At 38.3% G+C, this 13,014-nt stretch overlaps 1 protein-coding gene across 2 annotated transcripts; it reads left to right on the forward strand.

Moving 5' to 3' along the window:
* The first annotated feature begins 8,800 nt into the window (after nt 1-8,800).
* LOC120442308 lies at nt 8,801-11,224 on the forward strand. 2 transcript variants are annotated; one of them, XM_039618640.1, is made up of 10 exons: nt 8,801-8,836; nt 8,917-9,070; nt 9,281-9,352; nt 9,436-9,731; nt 10,068-10,109; nt 10,197-10,268; nt 10,423-10,488; nt 10,620-10,708; nt 10,807-10,915; nt 10,997-11,224. In XM_039618640.1, the coding sequence occupies exons 4-10, from the start codon at nt 9,582-9,584 to the stop codon at nt 11,153-11,155; spliced, it is 687 nt and encodes a 228-aa protein (XP_039474574.1). In that variant the 5' UTR covers nt 8,801-8,836; nt 8,917-9,070; nt 9,281-9,352; nt 9,436-9,581; the 3' UTR covers nt 11,156-11,224. The 2 variants fall into 2 exon arrangements, with proteins under 2 accessions (XP_039474574.1, XP_039474575.1); XM_039618641.1 differs by lacking the exon at nt 9,281-9,352.
* Nucleotides 11,225-13,014: the final 1,790 nt, after the last annotated feature.

Consider the following 13,014-nt stretch of genomic DNA (forward strand, 5'->3'; position numbering starts at 1 on the left):
GCCAGTGTGTGAATGTGTGTGTGAATGGGTGAATGACTGAATGTAGTGTAAAGCGCTTTGGGGTCCTTAGGGACTGAGTAAAGCGCTATACAAATGCAGGCCATTTACCATAGCCTTCCCCTCAGGAAGAATTCCTACACAAGAAGAGGGAAACGGGGTGGAATACTGGTAAAACTCAGAAACTGCATTGCTACGCACAGCAGTATTCCCGCTGATTAATCTTCGTGCTCTTCTAAAGAACTTTGCCTCGGACAGTAAGTTGTTTATCTTCTGGCGTTCCCTGGAATCGGCACCTCGTTGGAATGTACCGGTGACTCCACTTCAAGATATCCAGCGTCCACGGTATCCTTCCCCACAGCTTTACAGGGGTGGAGTGGATTACCAGAATCTTCGCCCTCTACGTCGATCATCCGAGCCTGCAGTGAATACTACGTTAGCTAAACTGGCCCTGGTTAACACCAGGTCGTTAGCTAACAAAACCTTCATCCTGAATGACTTTTTCACCACTCGTAATTTGGACTTTCTCCTGGTGACTGAAACGTGGCTCAACTTGGGTGAGTTTACCCCTTTTTCGAACTTGTTCCCCCAGACTGCTACTTTTACGGTGGCCCCTAGAGACAAAGCATGAACAAATTCCAAAACACTTACAAAATCCAAAACACATGCAAAATCCAAAACACGTACAAAATACAAAACACATGCAAACTCCAAAACACATGCAAAATACAAAACACATGCAAACTCCAAAACACGTGCAAAATCCAAAACACGTGCAAAATACAAAACACGTACAAAATACAAAACACATGCAAAATACAAAACACTTAAAAAATCCAAAACACGTGCAAAATCCAAAACACGTGCAAAATACAAAACACGTACAAAATACAAAACACGTACAAAATACAAAACACATGCAAAATACAAAACACATGCAAACTCCAAAACACATGCAAAATACAAAACACATGCAAAATACAAAAAACATGCAAAATACAAAACACATGCAAACTCCAAAACACATGCAAAATACAAAACACTTACAAAATCCAAAACACATGCAAAATACAAAACACATGCAAAATACAAAACACATGCAAACTCCAAAACACTTAAAAAATCCAAAACACGTGCAAAATCCAAAACACGTACAAAATCCAAAACACATGCAAAATACAAAACACATGCAAACTCCAAATCACAACGGAAGTGCTCCAGGACGCTAGGGGCAGTGTTGAGCTTTTGTCACCTAGTAACTACACAAGCCAGGAAGTACCAATGACCGGTGTTCTGACAAGACGTCCTACCTATCAAGCTGTCCTACTTGTTACTGCGCATGCGCACAATTCAAAACGGTCATATTTCCGGTTTAAATAGTACACGCCTATTATTTCATCCTACCCCGATCTTGTGCCGATCTCGTTGCTTTTGTGCCGATCTCGTTGCTTCTAGTGATGGGATTTCCGGCTCTTTTTAGCGATCCGGCTCTTTCGGCTCCGAACCGGCTCTTCAGGTTGTTTAGTTGCTTTAATTAATTTATTATTAACAATAATATAAAATTATGCACAAAAGGAATTACTAACGTTAAAAAAGTGGTTTTATTTATATATGTTTATATATAAATATATGCGGTGGCCCCTAGAGACAAAACACGTACAAACTCCAAAACACATTTCTAGCATGAACTGAACTTCCAAAGCAGAGCTACTAGATCACTTAAATTAAACAATTGAAAGCATGTGTGTATTGTTTAAGTATTTATACACAGGCACTCATATATATTCAAATAATTTAAAAACAATGTTCATTTACCTGTTACTACCACACACCAAATCCGGTCGTTGGTACTTGCTGGCTTGTGTAGCCACTAGGTAACAAAAGCTCAACACTGCGCCGAGCATCCTGGAGCACTTCTGTTGTCTTTTGTACGTGTTTTGAGTTTTCATGTGCTTCGGAGTTTGTACGTGTTTTGGAGTTTTTACGTGTTTTGGAGTTTGTACGTGCTTCAGGGTTTGTACGTGCTTCAGGGTTTGTACGTGATTTGAAGTTTGTATGTGCTTTGTCTCTAGGGTCCACTGTAAATATACTTTTATTTATTCACTCCACATAAAATGTAATAAATAAATCGTATAGTACAAAAATCAACTATTCACATTTCAACTTTTAACTATTTAAATTTTCAGCTTTTTCCTTTTACAAATTTAAAGTGAAACAACACAAAACACTGCAAACCACAACACAATTAAATATAAATTAAAATATGAAAACAAAAAGAACATGCATATTCTCTGTCATATGGGCCCGCATGAATAAACTTTCTGAATCCTTTATCATCTGCAACTGAAAATAGTTGTGGATGATTACTATACCTTTCTAATGTGACGTTGTTGTCCCTGGCTTTCTTTCTCTCCCTCTGGCTCTGTTCCTGTGCTACTGCAAGTGTAACTACCGCCCCTCCCCTCTGCTCAGCGCAAGCACAAGGCTCATGTGTGGAGTGAAGCGGAAAAAAAAAGTGCGAGAGAGAGGCTGAGAGAAGGGGGAAAAAAAAAAAAAACCCACGAGACGGCTCGCGATAAGGAGCCGCCTCGCGTCGTTCACGTCAAAGATCCGGCTCTAAGAGCCATTTCGTTCGCGAACGACCCATCACTACAGCCTAAAATCTAATTAGTTCCCAGAACTCCAAAAAATTATGGAAACTCGTTGCCTCAAAAAAAAATTGAGTAAAGCTTAGCTAAAATGACTAAGTTAGGACAACTTATTTACTTTGAGTACTCTGTACAAGCTCATTTGTTCCCAGAACTCAAAAAATTGGATCAAGTTTACGTAAGATGACCAAGTTAGGGCAACTTACTCATTTTGAGTACACTGTACAGCCTTGTTAGTTCCCAGAACTCAAAAAAATTATGGAAACTCGTTGCCTCAAAAAAAAAACTAAGTAAAGCTTACTTAAGATGACTGTTAGGACAACTTATACATTGCAAGTCTGCAGTATTAACAATAACTTGATATTTCTGACTGTACAATACTAATTGTTTACCTACTGACAAACATGTTAAGTTCAACTAAATGAAAAAACAATTTGTGGTACCATGAATATGATTAAAAATAATTAACAAAAATTTTTGTAATGATGTTAAAATGAGCCCAACTTTTATTTTCAAACACAACAAAGTATAACAGCCAACATACTGGACACTGTTCTGCTGAACAACAAACAATTATATTGCCATCACTGTTATAATCTTACAATGAAACAAAGTCTCAGATTTAATTATTCTGAAAATAAGTTTAGGCCTACCACAGTTTGTTTTGTACTTACATTACTTATATTTATTGTTCTGTCACAAGTGCAGTCTCTAATTTAAACAACACATTTGTTTTCCATTCCAACACATGAGCTGGAATGTTGTAATATTTTAAGGATGCTTGTTTCCAGTCCAGGCATTACTGCCTGAATGACTATCATGGATCGAGGTGATCCAAATGTAGGTGCAGAAGAAAGTCTTTAACTTCCCTTAAGTACAGCGGCAGTGGATGTGGGTTGGAGATGCAATGAGCTTGAACCTGCAGGCGACCATCTTCACTGACCACACCATCTGTGACGGAGGACTCATCTCTCCTGGTGTCCTGCAAGCAAACAATCATATTTTTGGAACATGAACTTAATTGCTTTCTTAAAACATTTTTTTCTGCATTTGGTATAAAACAGACTCCAATTTAGACAATCTCAGGCTCCCTCCCACGGAGAGGTGACATTCAATGTCCCAAATTGTCAGTCTGCATAGCCCTGACCACCACCCAACACACAATAATGTCATGAAAGCATCATTTTAAAAAAGGACTATGCAAACATGGCCAATAACTTTCATTCTAATGATGTGCAAAATGATTTTGGGCACAAAACAGATTTTGCTGTTAGAAAACTTGCAGACTTCACTATATACAGTGTAGACCCTCTAAACTAAGTTTGGGGGATGTGATCTTTCAAGAAATGCAGACCAAACTGTTGTTGTTGTTGTTTGTTTACTTACACAGCATGTCTTGTAGAATTAACTGGAGTCACCAGCAACAGCACAGTGCAGTCATATCTCAAGTCTAATAACAGAAGACAGGAAAAGATCAGTGAAGAAAAAACTTCCCCAAACCAAAGCACAAACAAAACAATAAGTAAAACAGGCTGATCTAAAGTATAATTAAAGTTCAGCCTGATTAATATAAATGTCACTGACAGTTGCTAATATATTGGAAAACCAAAATACTTACCACAGAGTTGATGTCTTTCTGTCCAACAACAGGAGTGCTGGTCCCGAGCCTCAAAGACAGTAAGAAGCAAGCAGAGGGAGAAAAAACAGAACATTTTTCAGAAACTGATTTGATCCTTAATGGCTGTGCAATCATTGTAACATAGAGTTTGCTTATGTTGTTAAATAAAGGCTAGATTTGACATTAATAGATGCCACGTACTACGGTGGCCCCTAGAGGCAAAGCACGTACAAACTCCAAAACACTTGCAAACTCCAAAGCACATGCAAAATCCAAAACACTTGCAAACTACAAAACACTTGCAAACTCCAAAACACTTGCAAACTACAAAACATTTGCAAACTCTAAAACACTTGCAAACTACAAAACACTTGCAAACTCCAAAGCACTTGCAAACTCTAAAACACTCGCAAACTCCAAAGCACTTGCAAACTCAAAAGCACATGCAAACCCCAAAACATAACGGAAGTGCTCCAGGACGCTAGGGGCAGTGTTGAGCTTTTGTTACCTAGTAACTACACAAGCCATGAAGTACCAATGACCGTCGCGCTTCCCAGGTTGCCTAGCAACCATGATACTAACCGCTGGAAACGAGTCATACAACTTTGTTTGACAAAAATGAAGGAGAACATATTTTGTTCATTTGTTTGTACAAGAGCTTTGTGTGATTTGATAAGTATCTGAGGCTGAGACCACAGGACAGTAAAACATGATTTTTGGGCTTCATTTCTGTACTGAACAGTCATTCAAGATTAGTTAATAAATAACAATTTGCTAATGTTGTTTATGAGACTAAAGTCATATCACATTGGTAATGTAAATATAATATGGCCAATATTATAGTTATTATATTGATCATTATTAGCTATTGCGGCAGTTAACATGAACTCTGTGTTAAATACTGAGCTTACAGATTCAAGTTGCAGTTATTTGTATGTCTTATCACCTTAAATCTCCACTCAAAGACAAATATCTTTGACAGTGTATATGTAGATGTATCATATATGAGACAAATGTTGTTCCTTCAGTATGTTGGCATTACTAAATTTGGCTCATTGCTTACATATATTTATAAAAAGAAAATGTACGAGCTGTGATAACTGTTTCTCATAAAATGAAGAGTAGACTGATATATGAAATATTCCAGCATGTCATAACTGCTTTAAGTCACACAGAATAGATATCAGAGCCTTAAACAGGCTGACTTCTGCTAAATGGGTCAAACTGGGCAGAAAGTCTACAAACACATAACATCCTTATAGAATATGATGTAACACTATAGATCAACTTACCTCAAAATATATAAAGCATATGAACAATTACAGCAATATGATGCAACAAACACAGCAGTGCTACTAATCCAAAATACTCAAAGCTTCATAGAACTGAAACAAACATTTATTTTAGCTCCATTCTGCTGCTGATACATACTTTAGGTTTCTGAACATTAAACTTGTTGCTGCCTTTCATAGTGTGTAACTTGAAGGCCCTGAGTACTTTCTCCCACACTGAAAACACTGGAATGATAACATTATTTGAACATTACCTAATAAGACTGATTCAGGACAGACATTAGTGATGTTAAACTTTTCTAGCAGTCCTTCACAAACAGGGAACAGTCTGTCTATTCTCTCCATCTGTCAGCTGCTGCTGGCTCTTCCTCCTCCTCTTCCTCACACATGCTGAGTTTGTCCTGGTGGATCATCAGGGGTGCAAAGCCTCACAGATGATGTGCAGCAGTGGGTCCCTCAGTCTGTCCTCACTCTGGACACTTGCAGTTGTCACACATGGAAATCAAATGTGTGATAAGCTGCAGGATTCAAACACAAGTGTAACTTATAAATACATGTTCATACTTTTATTCCACAATCAGAGAGAAAGAAACAGAGAGAGAGTGCAGGACAGACAGACAGGTGACAGCCTCAGGTGTATACACTGCTACAAAACAGTACAGAGAAGGAAGATTTAGTGTCTGTGTTATTACGAGTGCTAAACAAGAAGAGTTCCAGATGGTCCAGTGGACACATGTGTGACTCCTGTGATTAAAGCATCTTCTTTCAGCTTAACGAGTGAACCGTCAGCTCGTTCAAACACACCTTAAAGTCCGTTTGGCTCGACACCACCGAACAGAGGCAGCAATATAACATAGCTAACATTAACAGTGCAGTGAATCCTGCTTGTGCCGTGATATTCAGGACTGCAAACCGAGCAGCATCACTGACTTTCAGCTTGTTGTGTTTGTGGATACATGACTGACTTTAATTATCCATAAAATCCTCACATTCTCTGTAAGACTAAGGTCGACTAATATTTTTAAGTAATGGCTTTAAAACCAAGCTAATGTCACATAACTTTCCCAACATGTGGCCAACAGTAGTGTTTTAATGTTCTTGATTATAAAAACATTTGCGCATAAATAAGTGACATAATATTCAGCACTTACTTCTGAAAGTTTACTCTTGACCGCTCCGCTTCCGCCGTTTTTTGGCAAAATTATCCACACCACCGCCGCGCTATGAAATCTGGGGTATGTTGGGCCATGAAGGCTTCACCGACCCATCCTTAAAATTCAGGAAATTAAGGACCGCATTTGAGGGCCGCAGTTGGAGCAGACTTTGAATTGGGACAGCCTTCGTCGTGTCGCTGTGACGTGTCGGCCTTAAAATGCGGCCTACAGCCCAAACCGGTACTTCATGGTTTGTGTAGTTACTAGGTAACAAAAGCTCAACACTGCCCCTAGCGTCCTGGAGCACTTCCGTTGTGCTTTGGAGTTTGCAAGTGTTTTGGAGTTTGCATGTGCTTTTGAGTTTGCAAGTGTTTTGGAGTTTGCAAGTGTTTTGGAGTTTGCATGTGCTTTTGAGTTTGCAAGTGCTTTGGATTTTGCAAGTGTTTTAGAGTTTGCATGTGTTTTGGAGTTTGCAAGTGCTTTGGAGTTTGGAAGTGTTTTGTAGTTTGCAAGTGTTTTGTAGTTTGCAAGTGTTTTGGAGTTTGCAAGTGTTTTGGAGTTTGTACGTGCTTTGGATTTTGCAAGTGTTTTGGAGTTTGCATGTGTTTTGGAGTTTGTACGTGCTTTGCCTCTAGGGGCCACCGTATGCCACAGATGTTCTAAAGCTGCCACAAAGCATGAAAAAAAAATAGACGTCTGCTGAAAACGCCGAGACATTTTTGCAAATATGTGATGTCTTGATAAATCGAGCAGATATTTGAAATTTACACAGCTACATTCTCGCCTGAAAATATCTTAAAAGTTTATTTTGTGACCCAGAAAAAGTAATAAGTTTTTCAGCGGGCTCCTCCGCCATTGCCGGCGCTTACAAGTAAGCACAGGCTCCGACAACCGTGGCCGACAAATGCGATGCTCCTTTTCCCCAGACTACCCTTTCTGGGTCACAAAATAACCTTTTAAGATATTTTCAGGCGACAATGTAGCTATGTAATGCTCAAATATCTACTTAATTTATCAAAATATCACATATTTGCAAAAGTGCTTCCACGTTTTCGGAGAGCTCTGTTATCCACCCCACCCCACCCCTAACGGCTGCACCCCGAAGAATTTTGTCTGGGCTCTTATCTCACTTATTTATTTCAAACAATCAACAGAAAATTTCACCACATAGTTTTATGTAAGGTTTTTAAGGCTGTGGTGTTAATTTTTAAGTAACATGAGCCCAGCGGCAGCAGCAACGCTAGGCTAACACTAACTAGCTAGCAAGATTTTAAACCTGGTGCTAAACTAAGAGAAGCCACAAAATCAGTTTGAATAAGAGTAAACATTTACTCACCAAGTCAGTGTATCAGGTAAAGATCCACAGCAATGACAACAATAATATCTTGAGCTGACGCTTCTCCAGGTTTGCTCAACATATTCCATAAAAATGCACCGTGAACATGCGGACTGATCCGAGAGGGAGGAGGACGGTAGTCACGTGGCATTTTCAAAACACATCTTTCATCCTTCCGCACTGAGAAGCAAAACTTCCAGTTTACTTAGTTATTCTAAGTTAAGACAACTCAAATAAATGGAGTTTATCAGCATTTTTGCATAAAAAGTACTGGTAACTTATTTAAATTGAGTTCTAATAACAAATTGATAAAAATTGAGTTCAGCCTATTTAATATTTTTAATTAAACACAATATTACATTTTACAGTTGCTTCGAAAAAAGGTTTGTATTAAAAGTTTTACTTCTTTATTACAGATGATAATTGTTTACCTTAAGCTGCTCAATCGAAGTCATATTCCAAGTGTTTATTTGGTGCTTTTAAAATTTATTTTAGTCCTCCTGCAGTTACTGGACACCACTCGCCATTGTTATGTTGAATAAACGCTCCGTTGTTATGTCGAAGAAAGTACTTTTGCACCACATACTTGTTAATTGCGTGATAACGTTGTGTAGTCGTTTATTTACTGTATGGATTCGAAGCCATGTTGAAATTGTCCGATTTTCTCCTTAGTTATGGAGAACAAATACGAGGAACTGCTCATGTTTCTGTCTGTTGGGTCCTACCCATCTGAATACGATAAGTCCCAGAGGCAAACCCTTAGGAGATCGCCGCAAAATTCAGGCTGAAGGGTCAGTATTGTAATGTAAATAACTAAATGTAATTATTGGTTAAATACAAGTTATATTTATTTTACATTTTTTAAATATAGGCGGAGTGCTCTTGTTTGGAAACAGGAGAGTGATAAAAACAAAAGAAGAAGCCATGGGACTATTTCAAGAGTACACACTGGTGTACTCAAGACTCGAACTGCAATGTGTTCCAGATTTTACTGGTATGGAATGTCGGTTGACATTGTTAATTGGGTATGTATTTTTAAAGTTGTCATTTATATATAGTATGTTAATAGTGCACCAATAGAATGCATAGTTATCCTGAAGACCCTTACCAGATTGATGTACAGTAATTAACACTGTATCGCCACTTGATCAAGTATTTTTATAGAACATTAGCAATTTTGTTGTTTAATTAATTGCGATTGTTGGATAATATAAAGATCATTCAATATGTTTAAGGTCCTGGCTTGTGACCAGTGTCAAAAAATGGGAAAACCATTGGCTGCTGTGCAACCACTGCAGTGTATAAAGGTAAATATCAGTAGCATTTTAGTAGAAAATAGTAATGTTATCATGTACATTATATATTAATGTGATTCTTTTATCACTGACAGGTGTCACATGTCTGGGAGCTAATCGGAATAGATCTAACTGGACCTCTTCCAAAAACGTCTAGTGGCTTCCAGTACATTATGACTGCAACAGACTACTGTTGTGGCCCGTTGGCCTTTACCCGGCTTTTCCACTAAAAATCTCATGCATGCCTGAGCTAACTTATCATATTTTTCTTTCAGTAAAGAGGCTATGGGCTGCAAAGGATACTGGGCGCTTGGAATCAGTTGTTGGACCATACAAGTTATTTGATTCCTCTTTTCGAACACTGCAGGGGTCACGGTGGCTTTCTGATGAGGTAAGATAACTTATCATTATTGACTCTGATTTTGAAGTGCTGCTCCTTCTGAAGCATTTGCAGTGCAGAGACCATTAATAATTTAAACTGTGCGGGTGGGGGTTTATATAGCAAAACTCTGATAAGGTTTCACCCATTCACTTCCATAGAAAAGATTGTTATCAACCACAACACAGATGTTGTGACATCTGTGACATCATAATACCCAGTTCCAGTATATGCAGAAAGAACCTTTATCAGCAATTATATTTCTTTCTAAGTTTTTGTGTACAGCACTCAAGCAGTTACTTCAAAAATTGTTGCTGCTGGTGTATAAACTCTGATTTTTCAAAACAGGTCATTGATGCATACCTGCACTGTGTTATTGAGAGACGAAAGGTAAGTAAGAAATGTCCTTTGCCCAGTTATTTTGAAATACAAAAAAATTTATTTACTGTTCTGTAACATTTTTGTATACTTATACAGAATGCTGTACACCTGCTCTGTTCAGTAGTTGCAAGCTCGTTGTTTTCTGGGAAGTTCAGATGCCTCACCAAGGTAAGTTGAAAGTTCAGAAGTGGTCCAAAAAGTTGAGTCATTTCTATTTCTGAGGACAGAGTTCGGTTCCTTTAAACAAGACTATATTTGAAAACACCCTGAGACGCATGGTACCTAAGTAAATCGAAATTACTCTGCACTTCCAATCCCACAGATGAAGTTCCCAGTTGAAGACATGTGGCTGTGCCCTGTGAACTTTGGTACACACTGGATTCTTGTGGTATGTGTTCATTTAGTTATTAATTTGCGTAATTTGTTGTGAAGCAGTTTCTTGCTCAAAGTGTTATTCTTAAATAGGTTTTCAGTGGCAAAAACTATTGTAATTTTTAATTTATTAACTTTTTTCTTTAGATTGTCAACATTTCTGCACAGAAAATACTACTCATAGACCCCATGGGGAATGAAGGTGTTTATGACAGGAAAATTCTGCGCAACTGGAGGTATGTATGATACTGAGGTATTATTCTTGTATGTTTTATGTTCAGGTATTAAACATAAAACATTTCTTGCTTCATTACAAACATTTTTGTTCAACTAGGAATTTTCTGAGGATGAGAGGGCATGAAGACACCATGGAGTGGCAGTTACAGATTATGCAACACAACAAGCAACAGGATTCCAGCTGTTGCGGAGTTTTGCTGTTAAAGGTAACCCTTATTCAAATGATTCCATTTATTGTTAGCTACAATTAGAACTTTACATTATAATAATAATGAGAAATCTCACAGTTTGCAGAACAGTACCTTGCTTTTGGAGAGGTCAGTGAGGTGTTAACCACTACAGAAGCAGTTGTGCTGGAGCGAATGCAGATAGCTTGCACCCTACTTGAACATCGAGGTAAGTCCAGTAAAGTCCTTATCACATTAGAGTGTGTACTTCCAATTTAAATAGTGCTTTTCAAACAGCACAGTACCAAATAGTGCTTTTCAAACATTTTCAGATAAGACCCTTCTTAAAGTCTAATTAAAAAAATTCAGGGACTAATTTGCCATGAAGTATTTGTGGAAAAAATGTACTATTATTTTTTTTAATTAATCAATAAATAATGTTTGATTAAAACCTAACCATGAATGTGTTTCAGGAACGCTGAGGACTACTGCATTGTTTGCTCTATGTTAGATGCTGACGCTGACCGCAGCATGATTGAAATGGTAAAACAAAACAAAAGAAACACATAAGTCTTAGTATCATTACTTGCTAATCATGTTTAAAATGTTGACTAATAGTATTCACCAAACATAATATGAGCTATTTATTTTCCTTTCCAGGTGCAGTGTGAATCTTGCCAAAGATGGGCACATTTTGCATGTGCAAAATATAAAGAGAGCAACCAAGAATATAAATGCAAAAAATGTAAGGAAAATACATAACAACTTCAAATAAAAACAGCTGTCTTTTCCCCTCCATGTCTCTTTGTATTCTTTGTCAACATTAGATGATTGTGTGCTGGTGGCACGTTTTGATAGTGTGATTTGGCCACCTAAACGTCCTACCTAAATAAATCCAAGCAGGAAGCATGTTTTGATAGTGTGATTTGGCCATCTGAACGTCCTACCTAAATAAATCCAAGCAGGAAGCATGTTTTGATAGTGTGATTTGGCCACCTGAACGTCCTACCTAAATAAATCCAAGCAGGAAGCATGTTTTAATAGTGTGATTTGGCCATCTGAACATCCTACCTACCTAAATAAATCCAAGCAGGAAGCATGTTTTGATAGTGTGATTTGGCCACCTGAACGTCCTACCTAAATAAATACAAGCAGGAAGCATGTTTTGATAGTGTGATTTGGCCATCTGAACGTCCTACCTAAATAAATCCAAGCAGGAAGCATGTTTTGATAGTGTGATTTGGCCACCTGAACGTCCTACCTAAATAAATCCAAGCAGGAAGCATGTTTTAATAGTGTGATTTGGCCATCTGAACATCCTACCTACCTAAATAAATCCAAGCAGGAAGCATGTTTTGATAGTGTGATTTGGCCATCTGAACGTCCTACCTAAGTAAATCTAAGCAGGAAGCATGTTTTGATAGTGTGATTTGGCCACCTGAACGTCCTACCTAAATAAATCCAAGCAGGAAGCATGTTTTGATAGTGTGATTTGGCCATCTGAACATCCTACCTACCTAAATAAATCCAAGCAGGAAGCATGTTTTGATAGTGTGATTTGGCCATCTGAACGTCCTACCTAAATAAATCCAAGCAGGAAGCATGTTTTGATAGTGTGATTTGGCCACCTAAACGTCCTACCTAAATAAATCCAAGCAGGAAGCATGTTTTAATAGTGTGATTTGGCCATCTGAACATCCTACCTACCTAAATAAATCCAAGCAGGAAGCATGTTCTGAACGTCCTAGCGAAATAAATCCAAGTTTTTAAGTGTGATTTGGCCATCTGAACGTCCTACCTATAGATATGTACGATGGAGCCATTAACCACGTAAGGTAGCATATTCTGATAAGGTAGACAAGACCATAAATTTACGCTACGGTAGCGCTACGGTAGGATGTTTTGACAAGGTAGGACGTTTTGTCAGAACACCGGATTTGGGCTGTATCCCAATTCAGGGTCTGCAGCCTTAAAGGCCGCATTTTAAGGCCGATTACGTCACAGCGATGTGACGAAGGCTGTCCCAATTCAAAGGCTGCTCGAAATGCGGCCCTGAAATGCGTCCTTCATTTCCCTGAATTTTAAGGATGGGTCAGTGTAGCCTTCATGGCCCAACATATCCCAGACTCCATAGCGTG

The sequence above is a fragment of the Oreochromis aureus genome, linkage group 10 (genome assembly GCF_013358895.1).
Source record: "Oreochromis aureus strain Israel breed Guangdong linkage group 10, ZZ_aureus, whole genome shotgun sequence".
Classification (NCBI taxonomy): domain Eukaryota; kingdom Metazoa; phylum Chordata; class Actinopteri; order Cichliformes; family Cichlidae; genus Oreochromis; species Oreochromis aureus.

Coding starts and splice junctions, on each gene's coding strand:
- LOC120442308 (XM_039618640.1), top strand. CDS start 9,582: ATGCCTGAGCTAACTTATCATATTTTTCTTTCAGTAAAGAGGCTATGG. Junction 10,269..10,422: donor AGTTCAGATGCCTCACCAAG/GTAAGTTGAAAG, acceptor CCAATCCCACAG/ATGAAGTTCCCAGTTGAAGA. Junction 10,489..10,619: donor GTACACACTGGATTCTTGTG/GTATGTGTTCAT, acceptor TTTTTTCTTTAG/ATTGTCAACATTTCTGCACA.